The sequence below is a fragment of the Ammospiza nelsoni genome, chromosome 18, assembly GCF_027579445.1.
Source record: "Ammospiza nelsoni isolate bAmmNel1 chromosome 18, bAmmNel1.pri, whole genome shotgun sequence".
NCBI classification, from domain to species: Eukaryota; Metazoa; Chordata; class Aves; order Passeriformes; family Passerellidae; genus Ammospiza; species Ammospiza nelsoni.
In genome coordinates this window covers 11,735,887-11,761,411 of record NC_080650.1, presented here as the reverse complement: position 1 = coordinate 11,761,411, position 25,525 = coordinate 11,735,887, and the positions used below count along the sequence as shown (strand labels likewise).

At 38.8% G+C, this 25,525-nt stretch overlaps 1 protein-coding gene across 1 annotated transcript in view; it reads left to right on the top strand.

The window, feature by feature from the left end:
* Positions 1-25,525, top strand: part of CABIN1 (calcineurin binding protein 1) — a 116,619-nt gene that overhangs the window by 14,252 nt on the left and 76,842 nt on the right. The window contains exons 18-27 of the mRNA XM_059485268.1: positions 534-770; positions 2,199-2,352; positions 2,581-2,696; positions 6,446-6,607; positions 8,088-8,294; positions 8,645-8,790; positions 11,173-11,434; positions 14,257-14,517; positions 15,823-15,974; positions 17,682-17,860. Of these exons, the coding sequence (XP_059341251.1) occupies positions 534-770; positions 2,199-2,352; positions 2,581-2,696; positions 6,446-6,607; positions 8,088-8,294; positions 8,645-8,790; positions 11,173-11,434; positions 14,257-14,517; positions 15,823-15,974; positions 17,682-17,860 (1,876 nt within the window). The remainder of the gene's footprint in view (positions 1-533; positions 771-2,198; positions 2,353-2,580; positions 2,697-6,445; positions 6,608-8,087; positions 8,295-8,644; positions 8,791-11,172; positions 11,435-14,256; positions 14,518-15,822; positions 15,975-17,681; positions 17,861-25,525) is intronic.

Here is a 25,525-nt window from a genome sequence, read left to right as displayed (position 1 = left end):
TTTTCTGGGGAAAAAATGTTTGCACAAAAAAAGACTGATGGGTTTTTAACTGTACTGAACCAAGTCCCACATTTTCCATCTGGTGACCCAACCTCTTTAGAGCAGAAAAAAGCAGGAGAAGTTGCTATTACACTGGCCTTGGAGTTGCCACTTTGTTATTTATGAAGCAATAAAATGGTAGCACGAGATCATAAAGATCCAAACCCTGTTTCTTGTAAGGGCTTTATTCAGCTGTAGATCATTAGAATTACAGACCTACAGCCATCCCTTTCCTATTTTCTTTCCTTGCATCATTTATTAAAGCAGAAAGATGTGAAGATTTTTTTGTATTTAGATCCTACTTGTGTATTTGTCATCCAGGATCCATGCACCTCCTATTGTCCTTTTAATGTTGCATTTAAAGTTATTGCTTCATTTCATTGAAGTGATCACATTAACTGAGTATAATGTTTTGCTTTGCCCTGCTGTGCATTCATGTTTAAAATAAACTCTTCATTGTTATAATAGATCTTTTTCATATTTACATTCCCTAGGACTCCCTGCTCAAACTGAAAGACTACAAGCAATGCTTTGAATGCTCAGATGTTGCCTTGAATGAAGCAATTCAGCAGATGATTAACATGACAGCAGCCTCTGCTAAAGAGGAGTGGGTTGCTACGGTAACACAGCTGCTGACAGGAATAGACACTTCATTATCCTCAGTTAACAGCATCCTGAAAGACTCCTCTGTCACACCGAGCCTGGTTCGATTAACAAACAACCTGATCCAGGTAAGGCATGGCCTGGCACCAGGGATGTGCTGTGTGCTGCAGGACTCAGGGCATGCTGCAGGACTCAGGGCATGCTGCAGCTGCTGGGTGAATTCCCACCCACTCCTAGTGATGGCTTTGGTTACATTTTTGGGAAGCTGGTATTTACCATTTTGTGTGAGCATTGCCATAGTCTGCAGTGTGATAGAGCTGCACTGAGCACACACCTGTTCTAGATCCACTACCAGCAGCTAGATCCACTGCCAAGCTGCCTAGAACAATCAAATATGGTGGTGAGATAGCCCAACTCTGGGGTTTTAGGCTATTTGAAATGGTAATAATGTGAAGAGTGGTTGAGCTGCCTAGAACAATCAAATATGGTGGTAAGATATCCCAGCACTGGGGTTTTAGGCTATTTGAAATGGTAATAATGTGAAGATTGGTTGAGCTGCCTAAAACAATCAAATATGGTGGTAAGATAACACAACACTGGGATTTTGGGCTATTTGAAATAGTGATAATATGAAGACTGGTTGAGCTGCCTGGGTGTAGCTTGTAAATTCTGATCTTGCCTGTAAGTGCTTCAGGCTGGAGGGGAAGGTCCCATAAACCTTACAGGCATGGTAGAATTGCTTGCAAGTGCTGTTTTTTCTAGTAAAAACAGAGGGTGATCTGAACATGGCAGGGGAAAAGTGAAATGTGAATTTCTTCTAGAAGTATGAATACAGCTAATTGTAGCCTTTTACTTAAGGTACTTTCAAACCTCAAAGCTGAACAAGCATTTTCAGTCCAGGTAACAAATGGCAAACTTACAAATGGCAGTTCTATTAAGAAGCAGGTCTAGTTAATGTCAGAATTCAATGTGCTTGCAGTTCTCAAATCTCCATTTACTTCTGTAAAAGCCAAGGACCCTTCACTACTTACAAAATCATACTCTTATTGTGTAAAGTTGCATGTTTTATGGAATGTAATGGAGTTCTGGAGAACAGAGTGTTCAGGCACATAATTTATGTAGGATCTTTAATGATTCAAGATGGTCTTTAACAGTTGTTGTAACACCTGTTCTAGAATTCAGGAATTTTTGTAAGTTTCTCTGTATCTGGGTTGTAGGGAAATTTCTTGTACAATAATGAGGTGTAGTAATGCTAAGAATTGCTGCTGTGTATTTGCTTACTATGAATTGCTCATATAGCATGTTAACAGAGACACATCTAGGTGGAAAATGGGGCTGCAAGAGCAATGTCAGAGTAGGGCAAATAATCTACTACCCCTCCCCTACTGATTGATTTACCTCAAGCATTTTCACAGCCACTTGTGAGAAGCTGAGGCTCAACTTTAGATTATTTCCTTGGGGTAAAATGTGCTGCTGACTTTGGGTTGTTTGGGAGGGATTCACACCCAACCTGTGTTTACATCACTTTGTGTGTATAATGTGTGTTTCTTTATTAGATCATAGACTGCAGCATGGCTGTCCAGGAGGAGCCAAAGGAGCCCTATGTGTCCTCAGTGCTGCCATGGATTATCCTGCACAGGATCATCCAGCATGAGGAAGATGCTTTTCGATCCCTTTGCTGCCAGCAGCAGCAGAACCAGGGAGAAGAAGGTGGATTATTTCTTCACTTTTACATATTGCTCCTGAGCTCTTTACCATCCAGCTCAGAAATATAAGTAATAAAATATTTGTTTGTTGTCTTACCTTGCTGGCTGAAGGGAGGAGAGGGCTTTGCAAGCATCACTTTACACCAGAGGAAGCTGTTTGCCACTTGAAGCATTGACTCAGATTTAACTCAGTTCTGTGCTACTTTAATATTTACCAATTTCTTTCTTCCAGTGAGTCCTGATACTCCTATGTTGCCTTCTTCACTTATGCTGCTGAACACAGCTCATGAGTATTTGGGAAGAAGATCCTGGTGTTGCAATTCAGATGGTGCTCTGCTCAAGTTTTATGTAAGTACAAATTGTGGAATAACTGAGATTGATTCTGATTGATCTCTGAAAATCATATGGCCAAGCCACATCCCAAAGCAGGAAACAAAGTTCAAAGTTAGCTTGTTTACTGCCTTATCTTCATGTTAAATATACACTTTTAAATCCACTTTCCAACTTCTCCCAGACAAACATATGAAAGTTTCAGTCAGTTTAATCTGAATAGCAAAGGGTTGTTATTCCAGACCCTTTTCTATTGGTCTGCTTCTGTCATACTCCCCATTGTTCTCTGGACTTGCCTCACTGAGAGGAAGAATTGTTTTCTTCTCTTTTTTCTCCTTTGTTTTGCTTCTTTCACTAGTGTTTTATTTTGTTCATGGGATTTGAAAGGGAAGTAGGGAAAACCAAGCAGTTGGATAGTACTGTACATCATTCAGGAGCTAAAAAAACCTATTTTGTCACATCTTTAAAATTGCTGCTAAAATAACACAGTGGGATTCCATATTCATCTTGTCTCAGTGGTTCTAAATAAGTTGCTCACTTCACAGGACTGAATTTGTCAAGTGTTAGGTAGGGTTTGCACATTTCAGTGTACATAAATACTGTTTATCTTGTAAAAAGAACATATTTAAACTTTCAGCCAAGAAAATTCAGTTTTGAACAGCTTGGTTGTTTGTTTCTTCCAAACCATAAGAGTAAAGATTTGCAGCTCATCATCTGTCCTCAGTTACACAACTGGAATGCTCCTGATTGCTCCCACATTGTGTGGTGTTACCTGGATTTGCTCTGAAGCTGTGATGCATTTAATTGCTCTGTGGTTGATGAATTTGTATCTACCTTGATTTTATACCACAGTCTGAAAAAAATAGCTTTTTTTTCTCTGTTGTTTTCATGTTATTAACTAAATATTATTTAAAATACACATACACAGTTAATCTGTTGCACAGTGATGAGAATGAAGAATTACTTTGTCCCTCCATTTTCCTGTGTGTTAAGGCTGTTCTTTGCTCTGTTGTTCAGATGGGTGTGTTGCATCTCCTCTCATGTGCTCCAGGAATGGGTGTCTGGGCACTAATACTGTAGCATTATTAGATGAAAGGACTCACCCATTCATGGTTGACCTTTTTAAGATTATTCCTTGAGGTCTCATTGTTACACCAGAAAAGAAATTTCCCCTGGTTAAATAGAATATTTCTATTTGTTTGCTGATTTTCTCTTGGCTCAGAAAGCTGAGAGCCCTGACAGCCTGGGACAGCATGGCTGCTGGCACATCCCAGATAATGTGATGCCATGGCATCCACTGGGCCCTCTGCAGGGACATTTCAGTGGCACTTTGCAGATTCAGCTTGACTTCACTGAGGTTTATTACCTTCAGCCAAGAGAAAATCATGATTAGTTCTGCCTAGAGCTACTCAGGAATCTCCTGATTTCCCTTCTCAGCACTCCCTGGAGCTTATTAGGCACAGCTCAGTGCCAGAGCCCATCTACCTCTGCATTTGAGCAGTGGCATGTCCAGGACAGTAATTTAGACAGCTGGGAAGGATGGCACAGAAAGCCTGAGGGGTTCTGCAGGAGTCAGAATGAGCAGGGTTTGAACTGAGGCTGATTCAGGCTGGAACTATCAGATTATCTCTGTGTCCTGCTCTCCTCACCTCCCTGGTGTTAGGAGCGTAATGCTGATGCACCTGAGCTGGCCCTGCAGGGGCTCCAGAGGGTTTATTGGCTCAGGCCCTGTGGTTCATGGAAATAGATGGGCTGTTCCCAGGCTCATGTCGTGCCCTGAAGTGATGAGTCTGAATTGTGCCTGAAAAATGTGCTGTACCCACAGAGTATGGGCTGGGAACCTGGGCAAAGGACAGATGACTGGGAGCTGGCTGTGTATGTATTTGCAGCTCTTTGCAAATATCATCAGCTACTTTAAACAAAATGCTCCATTTTCACTGACAGAATTGCCAACTTCTTAAACTAAAATATATTATAGTGTTATTAAACACAAGAATTCAGTTTTCAGAGTTTTCAGAGACAAGAGGGTGTTGGAAGGATAGGGAAAGACAAAGATAAAGTGGGATGAATTATTTGAAGAGAAAGGAACCCTCAAGAATGTGAACAGTGTGTTTCATAGATTACTGTTTAATGGTCACCTTCTGTAGGTGAATTGTCTGCTCAAGGTCCTTATATTGCTTCTGGATGAATGTGCTGTGCAAGAGAAGGTGTTAATATTAATTAAGGCCTTTAGCAATAGTCTGAATTATTAGGAGCAATTCTGGATTTCTGCCAAGAACTTGAAAGTTGAATAGTAACAAAGGAGATTGTTTTTAATGCTGTTCAAGTGAGAATTCTGTTACTGCTGTTAGATGTGCTTTAGTTTGTAGCAGTAGGAATTGAAGGCTTTTGTTACAGTATCCTCTGATGCTCACTGTTTTTCTTCAGCTTATTTAGCTGCCCTTTCTGTAAATTTCAAATGTTGATCACAAATTCATACAGGGAAAGTGCTGGCAATGAGGTGTCTGCTGGGACTCAGTGTGAATGAGTCTGCTGTGACTCCAGATGTCATTGAAATGCTTTCTAAGAATTGTCTTTGCTTTTCTTTTTCAGGGGTTTGACTCTTAATAAACAGTACCTTGATCTTAGCACAGATATTTTAATCAGAAGAGAATCAGCATCTTCGATTCCAGCTCTTACAAATGAGCTTCTTACATGTAGAAAGTCAGATTTTTGCCTTGTCATGCAGTGTTTGTATTGACAGGAAAGCTTTGTGTAGGATCATGCATAAATAATTGAGTCTGAAGTCCTAGATGTTGAAAAATGAGAAATGGTCACAAATAAACATTTCTTTTTTATTTAAATTCTATAGTGGAACACATTGAAATTGAATCTTAAACCTCAGTGGTTGTGTGGGTCTTGATTTGGTCATGAAATAAATATCCAGCATGCCCCTACACAGGTTATTCTTGGTGAGCATATTTTTCTTGACCTTGAAATGTCTTCTTGGAATGTGTTCCTTTTGAGTTTGTTTTTTATGGCAGCTTAGTGAGAATTTTCAAAGTTTTACCTTTCTTCTTTTGGCATTCAGCTGCAGTTTTTATAATGAATGTCTTAAACTATCAGCATCTTCCAAAATATTCTACTGAAGGGTGCTTTCTCTTGTGGTGCTGAAGGTAAAGATAGCAACTTGCTACAGTGTTTAGGAATTTGGGATCAATCCAGCCACTTTCCTTGGTGTGTAGCCATCTGTGTAATACTGTTCATACTGTTCAATCCTATGGTCCTTTTAGCCAGATTTTCATTAACTCTCTCTCTTCTTTTGCTGCCAAGTCCTCTCCATCCTGCTTTTTTCATGCAGAGGAAATTGCTGGTTGTGAGTTAGGGCAGATATTCTTCTGTACCTTTTCCTTTCTCACAGCATTGATGAACTGTAGTTCACAGTTACGTTCACAAAAGCAGCTTGATGTGTAGGGGAGAACTTTGAGTGATTTTAAATCTGAAACATGAAGCTGATATTTAACCTCATTGATTAAAAATAAGTGTGGATTAATACAGGAGGAAAAATAAAAGCACTTCAATGCTGCTGCAGTGCCATTGGAATGACTTGTGTGTGACCAGTTCACAAAAATACATGAGTAATACTGGGGAAATTTATTGTTGTTGGGGAAAAAATCCATGTAAAAATCCCTTAAAATCCCCTAAAATTGTTTTCATCACCTGCCTTCAGGCAGCTGGCCAGCTCTCTGTGATCTGCAGGTGACCTTGTCCTTGTGCTTGGCTTGTAGGTTCAGGTACTACAGAAAGAACTTGCAGCTTCCACTTCTGAGGATACTCATCCATACAAAGAGGAGCTGGAAACAGCCTTGGAGCAATGTTTTTATTGTTTATATGGTTTCCCTAGCAAAAAAAGCAAAGCAAGGTACCTAGAAGAACATTCAGTACAGCAGGTGAGTTATGTCTTATCCAATGTCAGTGGAATATCCTGAACTGATGAAAGATGCATTCTTGTTTTGTTCCAATGCACTTTGATATATTTTTGAGAAAGATACTTTTATTTCCTTGTAAATTTTATGTATTTTACACATTATAGAGAATGAAATAAAATATTAATATTTTTAAAAATTATAAATATAACAAGTTGAATATTTTAAATGCTAGTCTTATCCATAGTAGTTTGCCGTCCTGAAAGTTTTGAGAGATTGATTTTATTAAGCTATCACTTTCCTATTTTCAGCTGAGAAGAAGTTCAAGGTTGAGGAAAATTTAGAGAGGAAAAGTCAGCTTGAGAGAAGAAAGTTTTAGCGGCCAGCCTTGCAGTTTATGAAAGTGAAAAATGTCACAGTTAAAAGTTTGCAAGTACATGTTATCACTTATTTTGACATCTCTAATGGTAAATACCTGGTAGCTGCTCATAAGAAATGTGAAATTCAATTGAATTTGGGACAAGGGCAACTACAGAGTGCTTCTGGAAGAGGGTTGTAATGTTAAGGGAGGAAGAGAAAAATACAGGGCAGCAATGCAATGTCCTGCCTTGAGAAACATCCCTGGTTTTGTTCAGAAACCCCAGACTATTTTGCACTTACCAAATGCAAGTGATCATAGAATTATCAATCAAAACCATTTTCATACAAGCAAAATGATTGTGTGGCTCTGTTGAACAAACCTTTTAAAATACACAAATACTCTTACATTACTGTTCTTTGAATATTTGGAAATTTTGTGTGTTATATGTACATCTTAGAGAGGAAAGATAATGAGAGAAAGGGGATAAACAAGAAAAAGAGAAGTATAAGGAGATTACCCTCTGCATCTTCCTTGCATTTCAATGCAGAGCAAAATTTAAGAATAAAGTTAAAAGGGTAAAGCAATAAAAGGAGAAAAAACTTAGTCTAGCAGAAGGGAGCTGTCAATTACTTTGAGTATTTTTACTGCTTTCAAGAAAGAAAAGTGAAGAGAAAATGAGGAGTAAATTCTGAGAGTAATTTTCTGTAGAGTTCAAAGAGGGGCTCAGAATTTTATCTGATTCTCATTTCATTAACTCTTCTTACTTGGCTCTGAAATGGAAGGGGCAGAGTTGTTCTCCATATTACCCATGATCTCAGGGTCACTCGGAATGTTTACAATTGATCCTTGCTTTTAAACAGTTTTTTGTGCAAGTCCTCTAAACAAGTAGAATGAATTTATTTTTACTTTATTTTGACTTTAGTGACCTACACTAAGTTACATCAATATCTTTGTCTGTTAAATCAGTGATCACCATAAATGAATAGCACCTTTAGCTCTGTTCTTGGGAGGTTTAGTTTGGTTCCTGCTAGAGTAATGTACACACTCCTCTGAACTAGAAAGTCTATAGAAAACTATCATTAGTAGACTTGAATTTTGGAATTTGAAATATTTTTTTCCCCTCTCATCTACCTCCCTCTTCAGGTTGATCTGACATGGGAAGATGCTTTGTTCATGTTTGAGTATTTTAAGCCTAAAACTCTTCCAGAATTTGATAGTTACAAAACCAGTACTGTGTCTGCTGATTTGGCCAACCTTCTGAAGAAAACTGCCACAATTGTTCCTCGAACTGACAAGCCTATGCTGAGCCTGGAGACTGTGTCTGCCTATATTGAAGGAACATCCAGCAAGGTATAATTAATTGGTTTTTTAAAAAATTTAATTGAAAGGAGTAAAAATTGGTGTTGCTGTTTTTATGTTGACTTTGTGATTATTAGTGGAGTGATTTGTTCCATACTGTTGGGTTTTCTTGGGTAATTGCATTTAAATAAAATAAGAATCCCACCAAAGCTTTTAGTCTTTGAATGGTAAAATATAGTCAGGATGAGATGTTCATTAGTGTTTGTAAGTGCTCTATCTGTGAATTGCTTTCAAGGTCTTCATATTCAAGCCCTTCACATTGTATGATGGAAAGGCTGCTTTCTTTACAAGGAAGAAGCAAGTGCTCATTTATTATGAACCTTTGCCTTTCTGATTTTCAGGCACCATCTCTCCCTGAGGGTGCAGACTACTCTCCACCAGTGGTGACTGAGCTCTATTATCTCCTGGCAGATTATCATTTCAAGAACAAAGAACAGTCCAAGGCCATTAAATTTTACATGCACGACATTTGTATTTGTCCAAACAGGTCAGTATTTTGGAATCCTGCTGCATGTCCTTCCTTCTTCTCACTTCTTTCAGCACTGAAAAGCAGGCAAATCGTTTCAGGAATGAAAAAAAAAATCCCAAACAGCCAAAACCCCCTCCTGCAATCCATTATCACAGGTCCATTGTATAATTAAGGGCATCTCTAAAACAACCCAACAGAGAAAACAAAACCCAAAACGTAGGGTTAAATATTTGATTACTTTGAACTTAAAACCAAAAAATGAAAGGGGGTGGGGAAGCTAAAGTGCATTAATTGCTTAGGCTGACCTCTTCCTAAAAGTGTTGATTTTGCTGCTAGAGAACTACACAGAGAATATAAGTAAAGTATTTAAGTGATATTTAAACAAAACCACCTTGTTTCTTGATAATTTACAACTCACTGAAATACCATCAAGATTAAAGTCTCTCATCTTAAAAATAAAGCATGTTCTGAATATCAGTCTTCTAAATTAAACTAAATAACCTTTAAATTTGCTGATTAAATATAGAGTTTGCATATTAGGTGTTATCATTTTAATTCTCCTTGAAGTTGATAGATCAGGGTCAGTGACAAAAACCCTAATTTGATAGATTTGAGACAAGAAAATTGTTTCTAAATCCAGTCACGTAATGGAGACAAAAGGGAAGGTGAAGGCACAGAGCAATTTTAGATGTGAAATCTTCAGAGGAAATAGCTGTAGTTTAATGTTATTGCATCTTCTAGTCTGGGACTTGTGACTAGCAAATGGCTAAAACGTTTGTTTAAAGGCAGATAAAGAAATTACCATTATCACCCCCTACCCATTCTTCTGCAGTTTTGATGTTCTAAAACTTAAATTCAAAAATAAATGAATGGAATGCATTTTTACTGTAATGTGTGGCATTTTTTTGCTCAGAAGATGCCTTATGTGGTAGCATAGGATTTTTGTCCCAGTCAAAGTAGTTGGTACTTGTCTGTACTACAGTTCCTGTTCATTCCCCTCAGGAATCTGACTGTTGAGGTCACTTGACCTAGAAATGGGTTTTCAGTTGGAATCAGAAGAAATTGCAGGCAAAAAATGAGAACATTATGGTGGTTGCCTTGGTGTTAAAATCATGGTAAAATTGAAAAAGCCCAGAGCAGAGGAACCCTGGTGTTAAAGTGAGATTGTGGAAACCACCCTTCAGACTGTGTTGTCAACAAACACAGGCTGGACCCTCACCTGTCCTTCAGGCAGAAATTACAGTTTTAGTTCATCAGGATTTTCCTACTTGGATGCAATTTTGGCTTTATGATTTTTATGTTGGGAAATGATGATGATTATTCACAGTTGAGTCCAACAGCACAAGGTGTCACAAAGTCTGCTGGCCTGCAGGGTGACAACATTTTGACAGAGCTGCGTGGTTACTGAGTAAAAAACAGTGGGAGTTCTGGCATTAGAAATATGGATATATTGGCTTTGCATGGCAAATAAACCTGGATTCTTCATCTGTTTTCCATGTGTGACAGTTACTGGGGGCAGTGCTTTGTAGGACACCACTTAAAGAAAATCAATATGATTTGAGCTGTACAGCTTGTGTTCCACTCTGAGGAGAGGAGGAAGTGCAGAAATCTGTTTTGTGTGATGGAAGGAGGAAAAAGTTGTAGATACAAGAAGACAAATCTTGTCTGTGTGTAGTGAAATGTTCATGGGGGAGTTTGTTCATGGGTTTAAGAGCCTGAGATGAGAGAGCTGGGACTCCTGGCAGCTCTTCAAAATGCTGTTCATTGTAAAGAAGTTGTTACAGCAGTCTTGGGTCATGGGTGACAAGAGCTGCCAGCTACAGCTCTAGACAAGCCTGAAGCCCCTTTAGTTCTGGTTACAATGCATTATATATTTTTCTTTGCTGAGTATCTTAATACACACCAACCAATCCTATAGCCTCTTATAACAACTATAATTACCAAATTATGGTCATTACTATCCAATCACCTGAGTTACTATGTTACAGTTTAAGCTTAAAGTTGTTTTTCAGTTTTCTTGCAGTGGAAAATTCTTAAACCTTTTCTCTACTTGCCACATTGGCATGTTTGTTTGTCTGTGGTAACTTTGGTAACTTTCTGCTTTTCCTAAGACCTATTTCTGCTTGGTAAAAGCATCTTTTTTGTTTGTGGTCAACATATCCTTTGCTCTAGCCATAAAACCCCTTCCAACTCAACTTAACCTTTGCTTTCTTAGTTGTTCAGCAAAACTGGCTCATCTCTCAATTTAGACATCTATTGTTCTTCTATATCAAAACTTCAAAACTTGCTTCCATTCTCAGGCTCTACATTCAGAGCTTTCTGCCAAGCACAGATATCTGTGAAACTTTCTTGTCAAACTTCCATCTTTTCCAACACTGGGTTGTGTTCCTGCCTGCACAGGTTTGACTCCTGGGCTGGGATGGCTCTGGCTCGAGCGAGCCGCATTCAGGACAAGCTGAATTCCAACGAGCTGAAGAGTGATGGCCCCATCTGGAAACATTCCACCCCTGTCCTGAACTGCTTCAAACGGGCCCTGGAGATCGACAGCTCCAACCTGTCCCTGTGGATCGAGTACGGCACCATTTCCTACGCCCTGCATTCCTTCGCGTCCCGGCAGCTCAAGCAGTGGAAAACAGAACTTCCCCCTGAAGTGGTCAAGCAGGTGGGATCTAACAGAGAGTATACAATTTTAAATACTTAAAATTAGGTTTTTGTCTTGGTTTGAAAAGGCAGGTGTCCGCTAAGGAAGGCAGGAGCCTCCCCTGAAGTGGAAAAATGTAAACGCCCTCCCTCCGAATTGTTATAAATTTGAAATTAAGGGGCTCTCCGGCAAAAATATGGGAGCAGGAATAACAGTTCTTTATTAGGGGAAAAATTAAAAAAAAAAATAAACAATGCAGTAAACCAAAACAACACTGTCAGAGTCAGAACCCAACCTGACACCCTGTGGGTCAGGGTGTTGGTGGCAGTGCCATTGGAATTGTGGCTCAGCCCTCCTGCAGTGTCAGGGGTGGTTCTGCTGGAGCAGGATCCTGTAGAGAAGGATGTATTCTTCCTCTGAAGATCCAGTGGAAGAAGAGGCAGCTGCTGTTCCTCTGGGAATCCAGTGGAGAAGCCGTGCTGGTGTCTCAAAACCTCTGGATTATATCTGGGTAGGAATGCTTGGCTCCTCCCTCTGGGCTCACATCTCCCAATGGGATGCTGTAGTTCTTATCAGCCATGCAGTGACACTCAATAGCTGTTATCAGCAATGTCCCTTCCTGAGGGAGGATTAGGTGTGGAAGAGATAAGGAAAACTGCCCAATTAACAGAAGACAACTGCCACACCTCTAACAGATGGCAAATAGAATACATCTTGCCTTGCAATCTGGGACAGTTTTCTAACATAGTAAATTTTTAAATTAAGTACTTACATGCTATATTCTACATATGAGACTGTATGATTACTTAGTAATGTTGGAAATTCCAATATTCACGTAATATGGTCAAGCAGCATTTGAAGGTGGGTTTTTTTCCTCTCTTTTTCCTGTGTAAAATCAGTTTGAGCCTAATCTTTGAATTATCTTTTGAAGGTGACACGAAATTATTGTAACCTTCTGGAAAGGGGAATTATATTTACCTTTCCTTTCTGTAAATGTCATGCAATGTTTCCAGGAAAAGGTGAAATGCATACATATTGAAATAGTGAAGAGATCAGAAATTACTCTGATATCTGTGTCCACATGTCATCTCTTACATCTAAAGAATCCTCCCCTTTTTCTGTGGTTTTGGGCCATTTACCTAAACAAAATATCAATTTTCCATTGAAAACATTGTTATGAATTCATTATCTCTGCATAAGGGAGGTGAAAAACATTATGAAGTTTATTGCTAAACCAAAATGAACAATTCTAAATACACTCTGACACTGATAAGAGTTGCTTGGAAAAACGTTTTGTCTTTTTGGACCAGTGAACTCCATTTCTGATTTAGCTATTCTGACTTACAAATATTACCTAGTCTGCAGCTGGAAGCAGAATGAGAAAAGCAAGTGCTGCTCCTGTGCTGTAATTTGTAAAATTTTCAGTGTTTGAGCTGCAGAGATCAGTACTGGGGGCACCCTTTGCTTCTGGGAGATTTGCAGGGGGTGGTGAGTGTCAATCTGAGCTGCCTCAGCACTGCACTCACACTGCACTTCCCACAGGCACTTCCTTGCCTGAGAGCAAAGCTGATGTCAGCCTGTATTTAAAGGGAACAAATAGTTTATTAAAGAGCATGTGTGAAATTACAGTCAACAATAGAGTTTTCTTCTGGAGGGTTATTGCATCCAACAGCTCTGAAACAAACTCCTCAGAAAATGAAGTTACTACATTTTATGTCTTTGCCCTATCAGAAGTTTGGTCTTATGGTCTTGCAGCCCCTTGGCAATGAGGGATTTGTTGAAGAATTCCAGGGATGGTGCTGGAATTACTTCATAGTATCAGATAAAAGGAGCAACACAGAGCAGCCATCTAAAATTGAAGATTAAATGAGAATGTTTATTTAGGACTACTTAAATCTTCATTTTTTTTCAAGTGAATATATTAAAAATGCATAATTTAGTAAGAAAAGCTCTATTATAATAAAAGATGAATTGAAACAATTTCATCTCACTTCCACAGATATATCTCTTCAGGAATGTGTTTCTCATACATAAAAACCTTATTATTCTCTTCTTCTCACAGAATGTTTAGGAAAGGGAAGGTTGTGTTTTAGTTCTTCGATATAGCCACACAGTTGAAATTTATAAACTTCATTTTCAAAGAGAGAAAATTACATTAATGCATCTTTTGACCTAGTTTTTTTACATGAATTTATTGGCATTTAGCTTTAATTTATGCTGCTGGTTTTAAATTTTTTTTTTGATGGGGTGGGGAAAATATTCATCTCAAAATTAGCTACATTGCAAGCAAGATGAAATACTTTTCTTCACAAATGAGAATAGTCCATAGCGACTTTAGCAGACTTCAGTTGCAGAACAAAGCAAATAATTTTTTTCTTTGAAGAGTTAAGATAATTAAAAAAAAAAAAACCACTAAAAATTACCAAAAAAAATTCTACCACTGTGAAAAAGTGGTGGAATTTCTGTAGACGTGAATATTGGGTAGTTGATTTTCAGATAGATAGATATAGATATAGATATAGATATAGATATAGATATAGATATAGATATAGATATAGATATAGATATAGATATAGATATAGATATAGATATAGATATAGATATAGATATTTCTTCTGTCTTATTGTTTTGTTCTGGTTGATTGTGCCAGCAGTCACTGGAGTGAACAAACCCTATCCACAAACCCATTTTGGGGGCGGTTGGGATGCGTTTCACCACTTGGGATGCATTTGATTCCTTCTCATCATTTACATTAAAAGTGTTTACCATGCTCACGTGCTTTTCCACAGGCAGCAGGGTGTTTTTGGGCTTTGCTGCAGTGAGCTTTCTTGTGCCCTGTGCAGATGGAGGAGCGCAGGGACAGCATGCTGGAGACAGCCAAGCTGTGCTTCACGTCCGCGGCGCGCTGCGAGGGCGACGGCGACGAGGAGGAGTGGCTCATCCACTACATGCTGGGCAAGATAGCTGAGAAACAGAAGCAGCCTCCTGTGGTGTACCTGCTGCACTACAAACAGGCAGGGCACTACCTGCACGAGGAGGCTGCTCGATACCCAAAGAAGATTCACTACCACAACCCACCAGAACTGGCCATGGAAGCCTTGGAGGTAATGTTGAATGTGTAGCTGGAAGCCTTGGAGGTAAAGGGAATTTTGAAGGTGTAGCTGGAAGCCTTGGAGGTAAGGGAATGTTCAATGTGTAGCTGGAAGCCTTGGAGGTAAAGGGATGTTGAATGTGTAGCTGAAGGCCTTGGAGGTACAGGAATGTTGAAGGTGTAGCTGGAAACTTTGGAGGTAAAGGAATGTTGAAGGTATAGCTGGAAGCCTTGGAGGTAAGGGAATGTTGGATGTCTAACTGGCAGCCTTGGAGGTAAAGGAATACTGAATGTGTAGCTGGAAGCCTTGGAGGTAAGGGAATGTTGAAGGTGTAGCTGGAAGCTTTGTTCTTGTAGGGATGTGCCCCCTGTTGATGAAGTGACAAAACTATCCTTTGTCTCCTTAAAAAGGAAAAAAGCCCAGAAATTTCTCTCCTCAATTAGGTAAAAACACACCTCATAGGACCTTGGGAACTCCACCTCAAACTTAAGGGTAGCCAATTGGACAGAAGCAAAAAGTCCAGCCTAAGCAACTCACTAGAAAAAGAACAAAGGAAATAATCACTTTTGTGGGGTGTTTTACCAGGAGCAAGAGCCTCTTGCCCCTGGCCTGGGTTTTTCTCTGCAAAGAGCTTTGATATTTTGCCTTTTATCAAAAGTTCTGTTTCCAACACTACCACAGAAGCCATCCTGCTGACTTTATGCCATCTGAGGGAGCTGAGCTATAGATCTCCAAGAGCTCATAAGACCTGGCTCGAGGTGACCCCTATATCATGTTCTCTACAGGTTGTTAGGCACATGTAGATGGTTGTGGAAAGTTTGCAGGACATACTTGGAGAGTGAAATGGAGCCTGTTATTCAGGCTGGTTTCATTTCAAAGACAATTCCACTTGGGTAGCAATTCCCCTTCTGAATTTTGCTGCAAAGTTAATTGTTTTTTATAAAAATCAGAGATTGATAGGATTTACAGGTATCTCATACCTATGGAATCACAGGTTCATCCATGAGGTGGGACCTTTGCTCTCACTGTTGTCTGATAAAAGCTCTAGAATAGACCCAGTGGTCACTTGCTCTCAATGAAGCCAGTTCTGCTTTCCTTGTTGTGTTCCATAGGTTATGGTTATAAAATTTGCACAGTGTTCAGATTTTGTAATTTAAAAGCAGCTTTCAAAGGCAGGGAAAGTTCAATTCAGGTAAGTTTAGGTGACAAGTAGCTGTCTTAACTAACTCCTGCAGATTCCACAGAGAAAAGACTATTTGTAATAAATTACAGAGCTAGGTATTCTTTACTGACCAAATGGACTTTGGTGTTTTTTAGGTGTATTTTCGACTTCATGCTTCTATTTTGAAACTTGTGGGGAAGCCAGACTCTGGAGTAGATGCAGAGGTACTTGTTAGTTTCATGAAAGAAGCTTCTGAGGGACCCTTTGCCAGGGGTGAGGAGAAGAACACCCCAAAAGTTGCAGAAAAGTGAGTGCTAGTTTCCAGCAGTATCCTCTGAATGAATGCTGATAAACTGTACAATAAACTATTAAAACAAGGCTGAATAAAATATAAACAAAGTGAACAAATTTTACATTAATTTTGCAGTTTTCAGGAACCATGAATAAGATTAAGTGCTACTCTGAGATCTCAGTAAGTGCCACAGAGGAAATGGGAAGTGAAGAAAACAGAACAATTCTGATCTTGTGATCCATTTTGAAGCAAGCCACTGTTTTTATTTATTCATAAATTTGTTTTTTAAAATCAACAGTTAAAAAATGCAAACCCAAATGACGTTCACTTGTAGGACAAGAGATTTTAGTCCTTACAATTTTTCTCATTAACAACTACAAAATAAAGAAGAGTTTGCTATTGACCAGTGATAAGGGAGTGTCATGGTGGAGAAACTTCATAGCTACAAGTTTCCCCGGGCAGCTGCTAGTCATAAAAATTGAGAACCACAAAAAGCTATTTTTTCCTCTTGTAAAAAAAATCTCCGTAGCATTAACAAAAAAACTTCTCTCCCTAAATAAACTAAAAAAAATATTTTAAAAGTAATAAACTAGCTAAAAATTTTCAATTTTATTTCTTTACAGTGTCAATTAGGAAAAAAAGTTATTAAAAAGTGTTCTAAAAATTTAATTCTTACTGCTTTTTTTTAATTTTAATTACTGTTACTAAAATTTTCTTTATACTCTTTTAAAGTTTTAAACCTCCTTTACCTTTCTCCTAATCCTATCTTCCTACCTCACAACAAGAAATAAATACATAAGTGATTCACCAACACTAAAACCCACCACACTCATCAATACATTAGTTAAAAAAAACTTAAATTAACAAACCAAAACCACTACAGGGAGGAAATAACTTGTTTTAGAATTTGTCAGTGAGATTTGATTGGTGTGTTGGAAATCCTGTAAGAACATGTATATAAACACTTCCCTGTTGTGGTATTGGGGTCCCCAGGATGAAGTGAGAGATGAGAATTGATTCTAAGTTCTCAGAAGGCTGTTATGTTATGTTATGTTATGTTATGTTATGTTATGTTATGTTATGTTATGTTTGTTATGTTATGTTTGTTATGCTATATTGTGTTATGTTATATTATAGTGTATTATATTGTATTATAGTATATGATATTATTATATATTATATCATATTATATTACATTACATCACATCATATCATATTATCTCATATCGTATAATACTATACTATACTTTATTATATTATATTTATTATATTATATATCATATCATTATATCATTATAATGTTATGTTATATTGTGTTATGTTGTAATAATATTATTATATAATATATAATAATATATATTATAGATTATATAAAATAGATTATAGATTATATATTATATATATTATATATATATATATATATAATATATACTAAAAGTATACTAAACTATAGAAAAAGGATACAGACAGAAAGCTAGAAAAGAATAAATAATAAAAACCCATGACTGGCCAGAAAGTCTGATACAGCTAGACTAGGATTAGTCATTAATTAAAAACAATTCCAATTCACATACTAGAATAAACAATTCTCTAAATCACATTCCAAAGCAGCAGGACAGGGAGAAGCTGAAGCTTCCCAACTTCCCAGGAGAACAAATCCTGGCGAGGGGATTTTTCAGAAAATATCACAGTAACACTTCTCCTTTCTTGTCGCCCTCCCAGAGAAAAGCCTTGCTTGATAGATGAAGACTCTCACTCCTCAGCTGGAACAGTGCCAGGCCCTGGGACTTCCCTCCCCTCGTCCTCAGGTCCAGGTCTGACATCCCCACCTTACACAGCCACTCCAGTTGACCACGATTACGTCAAATGTAAAAAACCCCGCCAGCAGGCAACGCCGGACGGTACAGTCCTGTTCTCATTCTGCAGCAGGGAGTGCTCTGAGCTCTGCATGGGGGGCTTGAGCAGTTCCAGCCAACTGCTCAGCGAGGGTGAGGGGTCTGTGGTACCACGGGCAATATTGAAGCTCATTCTTTTTTTATATAATCAGTGCCTTAAAATAGAATCAATGTACAGTCAGAGCTTTAAATACGAAAATCAAAGTTGTCACCTGCCACCGCTGGTGCCTGTCACTTAGTCAAAACTGTAGTGTTGGTAGGAGGAGTATGAGCTCACTGAATTTTCAGTGATTTTTTTTCTTCAGAGCTCTTTAGGAAAGGTGTGGGTTCAGTCTTTAGAAGACTGGACACTGTTTTGGCCTGTGTGAAATGAACGGTGCAAATTCAAACTGGTTCAAACAAGACAAATTGGTAAAAAGACAACACAAGCCTATATTGCAATTCCTTGAAGGAGGCAGGTGGCAACTATTTTGAATATATTGTGATTCAGCACGAAGTGATTTGCATGACAGTCCAGTAGATTTCATCTTTTAATTTTTCTTTATCATTTACAATGACTGGTTAGCAGCTCATCTTTGTAGAATATAAAGTGATAGAATAAATAATTGGCTTGTAAATGTAAGAAGAAGGGGGATGGTGTCATAGTGTTAATGAAGATTTTGCAATTGCATATATAATAGAAATTAAGTTACAATTTAAGTAACCTGAGTTTATTATTTGGCTAGGAATTTGATTCTGATTCTACTCTTCCAGCCATTTGTTTATCCATCTGGATCTATGAGTATCAGCACTCAAGGAGTAAAATACCTACAGTGTTTAGCTTGGTGTTGGTTGAATGTGCCAGGCCCCACGGAAATGCTCTGCTTGATATGAATTTATTTCTGGAGGGTGGGCTGCTTCCTATTGTCATTTTCTGAAGAATGGAAATTGTAAATAACTTTGTTGACACAGTTTTGAAACAAATGTTCCTAGTCTGAAATTTTTTCAGGGTGAATTTATTTCTTTTCCACAACAATTCTTGGTGCGACCAACAGAAGCTCTTTTATTTCTCTCATTATATTGAACAGAGAAATGTTTGTTTTGTTACTGCTTGCATTTCACTTGGGAGTAATTCATTAGACTGTTTTGAGATCATTTGTAGTGTGGAGGTGTCAATGGGTTATGCAGTGATCAGGCTCTTTTATTGGCTTTTTGATGTCTTTTGACAAAATAGCATAGAAGGGAGCATATATTTAAATATTTCTTAAGTAATATTCCCTGTGGGGAGCATTTCTGCCTAGGACTACATCTGTTTGGTCCTGAAGAGTGTCTCAGGCTCCCAGGAGAGCCATCAGCTGAATAAATCCCCAGTGTGTGTGCTTGGAGCCTCCTCTGCAGTGAGACATTGTGGCTGTGGCAGGGATGGCTGCTGAGCCAAGGCTGGAGGTGCCAGTGCAGCCACATCTGCCTGTGCCAGGGCTGGATCTGCAAGCTGAGCCTAGCTGGGACTGAGCTTTGTGCTGGCAAAGCAATTCCAAATGGCAGCTGCTGGGAGAGGCAGAGTTTGGGTGATCTTCAGCAAGGCTGTGTGTAACCATGACAAGGAGAATTGCAGAGTTCTGCATCATTCAGAATGTTTTGTGAGTTGCTGGCACAACTAAAGCCTGGATAGAGCATATTGAAGAACCCCAGGAAACTGAAATATTTGCCTTGGGGCTGTTACAGATGGAAGAGCTAACAGGCTGAGCTAACAGGCTCAGAAGTCTTCCACTTTTATATTATTACATATACTCTGCTCTTCTGCATGCATTTGCATTTTACTTGTATTAAAATACAGACTTTTGAAGTAAAATGCTCCTGACATCTTACACATAATCACATCACTGAAGAAAGCTGGCGCCAGCATTTCCATTGTACCAATCCTAAAAATAGCAAGAAAATACTCATCATTTGACTACTCTTTAGATTATTTTTTAACCATTCTGACAGAAATGAAGCAGTCTATATTGCTGTTCAGGAACAAATAATTGACCAAAATTCAGCCTAGGTATTTATTCTTTCTGAGGCTTGACAATACTCTTATTTACTCTTGCATTGATATTGTTGATCACAGATGGCATAAGTAAAGTAAGGGTATTGTAGTTTTGCACAGTTTTCATATATTACCACAAGCAAGATGCTATTTGAGATCATTACTGACCTCAGAGACCTTTTTTGACCATTTCTGTGTTCTGTGCTTTGAGAAAACATGACCTGTGGGAAAGAGAGAAGGAATTGGGATGCTTTGTCTGCAGAGGAGAAGGCTCAGGGGAGACATGACAGCAGAGTAACCTAGATAGTGTTGGAAGCTGTACAAAGAGTTAGAAGCAAAACCCTAGGATATCTGTGTTCATGGAAGACAGAACAGATGATATTGCATTTAAATTGCATTTTCATTCTGAGCATTAGAAAACTGTGTTAGGGTAGTCTTAGGAAATTCTGGTTTTGTATAACCCTGCAGTATTTTAGCCCTGGAAGTCATTAAAAAGTGGCAATGCAGCTGTCTGCCAGGCATGATGGGGATATAATTTATTCTGATGAAAAAGGAATGGACTAGATGAACACTTGCAGTTCCTTCTGAACTCTGCTTATTCTATTAATTTTGTGGCTTTTGTGGGTTTGGGTTTTGGTGGGCTTGTTAGTTTGGTGCCTTCTAGAGCAGCAGATTATCTCATGACAAGCTGGAGAGAATTGCTGTACAGCCAAACATCTTTTCATGAAAATCCTGGGGTTCTGATCTTCAAACATTTATCTGTAAACAGGTGAAGCTGTGAGGGCAGACTTATTTTGAATACATTCTATTTAAATGTGTCATTACAGTTCTGTAGCTCTCTAGGAAGTTTTGCTGCTGGAAGATGATGACTGGGATATGCAGAAATCAGTGTTAAAGTTGAGAGCATTGAGAGGCTCCAGATCCAGTGAGTGCTGGTGATACTAGATTTAAGTTGTGTATTTAATGAAAGCAGGAGAAAGGAACCAATAAATACAGATTGTAAAGTAACTAAACTACTTTTTCCTCATGGCAGCTGCCAGCACATATCTCCTTCAAGGAGACAAAAGTATTGCTGAGTGGCAGCTGCTCTTTGCTGGCTGACTTGCTGCTGTCATGTGTGTAAAATGGGCAGCTTCCTTTCTCTTTTCTTATCCTTCCATTTGGCAACATCTTTTCTTTCCTTCTGTTAATCCCATTTTTCCTGTCATCACCCCTGCCTATTGCTATTTTATAACCCTCCAAAGTGTAAACTGGCATTAGAAGTCTGAAGCATAGATTGAGACTCTTTCTTTTCTAAGAGCAAAATAGGGAACAGGAAAACCCAGGAACTTGCCAGCCACTCAGACTTTCATTACCTGTGCTGTTACTGTGTTTCAGCTAAATGGTTACATAGCAAAACAGATATGCTCTCTGTCCTCCTCTGTACAGGCTGGATGGATGTAGTCAGTAAAAACCAACTGCAGTAAAAGCAATAGAGTTAGTTCAGAAAGCAGGAAAAGTAGTAAAATAAAATTTAAAAAATGTGAATAAGGTATCTGTTTACCAAAAAGTAGACTGGGAGATTGTTTAGGTGGTCTTTATTGCTGTGATATGCCTTTGTTGTGTTGATACTCAGTTCCATATTCCTGTGGTGGTATGCAGATGATGTATCCATGGCTATTGCAGTGTGAAAATGTTGTGTTGTTTAAGTCTTCATCCATGTCATGTAGTATGTCGTGTGTAGTTAGACTTAATTGTCCTTTTTTGTGTTTGTCTTTGCCTGATTGCTTTTGCAACCAATATTGCCCGTGCTGCCTCTAACCTTTACACAAATCTCTGTTCCCCAGGCATTCTCTTCCTGCTTTTACCTGTCACGGCTTGCTTTTAATAATTGGCAGAAGCTGCATGATAAACTCACAGGAAAGGCTCCTTGCTTCCTGCTGTGGGAGAAGTCTCACCCCATAGTTTGTTGGTCTGTAATTCTGCAAATGTGATGAAGATGCACACTTTTTGTAAATGGGGGTTCTCAACATGCTGATGAGACAAAGGTGATCTCTGAGCAACTCCTTGCACCAGGTTGTCACTCATGCAAAGCTAAATCAGCTGCTGGGATGGAGTGGATGTTTCTGTGCATAAAAAGAACATCCACTTTGCATTTTGGAATGCCCTTAAAATTCTCTTTTTTCAGCAGTTAGAAATGCAATCTTTGGGTCTGCAGTGCATGTGCTGTGCTGGCACGTGGTGCTGGGTGTCCATGGGGACTGCACACTGGACTCCATGAATAATGGATCACGCCCAGTTTATTGCACTGTGCTCCATTTTTACCTTTCCCCAGTTTAACCTCTCTCTGATTAGTCCAAGTGTCACACTGAGATGTAGTGTGAGATTATGGAAAAAGCATTTGTCCAAATAGATGGGACATGGGGGAGATGCTCTGGTGCTCTTGGAGACAGAACAGCAATCCAGGACTGTAAGTTATGGAAACACATTCTGTGTTGGGTACAGCCAGACAAAACATAGACTCTCATCTTTGACTCATGTTAAAAGAGAACTCCCTTTAAACTGCTGTCCTCAAATTAACCTACTCCCATGCAAATCTTTGCAATTCCTTTGTTTTTTAATAATGTGCAAGTGCCTTTTGATGCAGAGCTAAATGTTGTCTTCTGTTATGGGTGGAGTCTGTTTGCAGAATGAGAATTCTGTGATACATCATGTTTCTGACTGCAGACCAGTGAAGAAAAATGCTCACATGTTCAAGAGGAGAGGGGAGAGATGGTGCCAGGCAGGACAAAGAGAGTCTGTACCTTCACAGCCTGTGAACAGCCCACCTTTACTGCATGACACAAGATTTTTTTCCAGTTATATATAGTTGCTTATTCATAAGCTCTGAACTGTGCAGCAGGATGTTTCTGTTCTGCAAATTGAGTTAGCATATGTATAGAGCTCTGTAGAAAAGCTTTCTGGGCCACTCATTTCTGACTTTTTGACTTTTAACTGATTGTTTATCATGATTCAGACACCTTCTCACAGTAACTGGATGCACATTTTCCTTAAGATGTTTAAGACAGACCAAGATATCATTCAGAAGTGAGTTGTACACTCTTGGCTTTCTGAGCCTTTACTTACTCCTGTATGCAGATGTCTCAGAGATCTTCTCCATCTTCCTTTTAACTTCCAGAAAGTTTCAAAAGAGGATTACCGAGCTGCATAAAAAATAATTGTCCAAGGCAGAACACCTCATTGCTATTGGCACCATGGAGCTGTGCTTCAGCTCCCCTGAGCATCAATTCTGTAATTCTGTGCCTGCTCATCATGCTTAGCAGTGAGAGCTGGCACTGGCATTGTCTGAGCTGCTCCACGTCACTCAGCAGTGACACATCACTGTCCCTGTCCCAGTGCTGAGGGCTCAGTTGGGTCACTCAGCTGTGACACATCTCTCTCCTTGTCCCTGTCCCAGTGCTGGGTCACTCACACTGTGACACATCTCTGTCCCTGTCCCAGTGCTGAGGGCTCAGTTGAGTCACTCAGCTGTGACACATCCCCCTCCTTGTCCCTGTCCCAGCACAGGGGACTCAGTTTGGTCACTCACTCTGTGACACATCTCTGTCCCTGTCCCAGTACTGAGGGGGCTCATTTAGTCACTCAGCAGTGACACTGTGTCCTTGTCCCTGTCCCAGGGCTCATTTGGGTCACTCAGCAGTGACACTGTGTCCTTGTCCTGTCCCAGGGCTCATTTTGGTCACTCAGCAGTGACACTGTGTCCTTGTCCTGTCCCAGGGCTCAGTTTGGTCACTCAGCAGTGACACTGTGTCCTTGTCCTGTCCCAGGGCTCATTTTGGTCACTCAGCAGTGACACTGTGTCCTTGTCCTGTCCCAGGGCTCAGTTTGGTCACTCAGCAGTGACACTGTGTCCTTGTCCCTGTCCCAGGGCTCAGTTTGGTCACTCAGCAGTGACACATCTCTCCTTGTCCCTGTTTCAGCGCTGAGGGTTCAGTTTGGGTCCCAGTGCTCATGGATGGTGCACAGGGCTCCTGTGGGAGGTGCTGGCACAGGGCAGTCCCTGCTGCAGTTCTGAGCTCTGTGCAATGCTGCATTTTAAAATGAAACCATTTTAAGGCCATTTCTGAGCTCTGTTTCCTGCTGCATTTTAAACTGAAACCATTTTAAGGCCATTTCTGCTCTGCTGAGTGTGCCACAGCTCTGTCCTGCTGGTGGGCTGGCCTGCAGGGAGCTGTGACAGTGACATGCAGCTGGCTGTATCTGCTGTGGAGCAATAGTGGGAACAGGGATTTTTTGAAGCCAAGCCAGTAAACCTATTTAATTCAGGATAAGATTAATGTTAAAATGCTCTTAAGCATGGAATTAAGGCAAACAGACATCAGATATTTTTTCTAACATCTGTGACAGATGTGGTTCAGTAATGGCAGTGATTTAATCATCCATGTGACTGACAGGACCTCAGTGTGCTGCGGTGAAGGTCCTGGCAGTACAGATGAATATACAAGTTCTTTCTTCCCAATGACATCCTTCTGATAATAATTAGTATTTTTTTACTAATGTCTTTGAAAATTAACAAGATTCTTCTTTTGACCTTTTTAAATCTCCTGTCCAAAGCTGCTCTTTTTCACCTTGTGACAGAGTAGGGGATGTAATCTGACATAGATGTGAAATGAAATGTCACAAGTTGAGGACATTATGAGAAATGAGATTAAAAAAAACTTACTTCTTGCTTTCAAGTGCCATTTTCTGAATTTTTTAGAGATAAACATGAAATATTTAACTTTACATCAAATTGAGATTTCAGCTCATCCAGTTGTTTGAAATCTTCCTAAAGCTTAGGAATGATGCAATGAAGTAATGAAACAAAATATAATAATACCAAGGAGAAACATCTACTATCAGATCAGATTTTTCCTAGGAATGTAGTTGCAGTTACTTATGCACAATTTAGTAGAACTTTCTCCCTAGGCTCTTCATTTCTGCTACAGATAATAATTTTGGGACATTAATACCCAGCTGTATTTTTATCTTGGCTTTTGAAGTAATAAGAAACTTTACAGGGAGGGACCTCAAAAGAATATTTAGTCCTTGATTTATCAATCTCTTACAACAAGAGACCACCCCAGCTTTTTGGAAAAGCTTGTCTTATTGCTGTTGGGGAACTAAGAAAATAGGTAAACAAAATATTAAAATAAAAATATTTTAATTTAAATATTAAAATATACACAAATATTAAAATATTTTGTATATTATATTTTGTATATTATATATTTATATTTTATGGGGAAACTAAGAAAGTAGGTAAAAATATAAAAATATTAAATATTTTAAAATTGAAATATAAAAATACATAAATATATAAAATATATTTTATATATTATATATTTATATATTCTTTATTTTATGGGGAAACTAAGAAAATAGGTAAACAAAATATAAAAATATAAAGTATTTTTTAAATTTTAAATATAAAAATATATAAATATATAAAAAGATATTTTATATATTTATATATTTTATGGGGAAACTAAGAAAATAGGTAAACAAAATATAAAAATATCAAATATTTCAAATGGAAATATAAAAATATATGTAAAATATACAAACATATACTTTCTAACTCTTAAATTACACTGGGTTGCATTAAATTGTTTCTAATTATGGCAGAAATTATTAAAAAG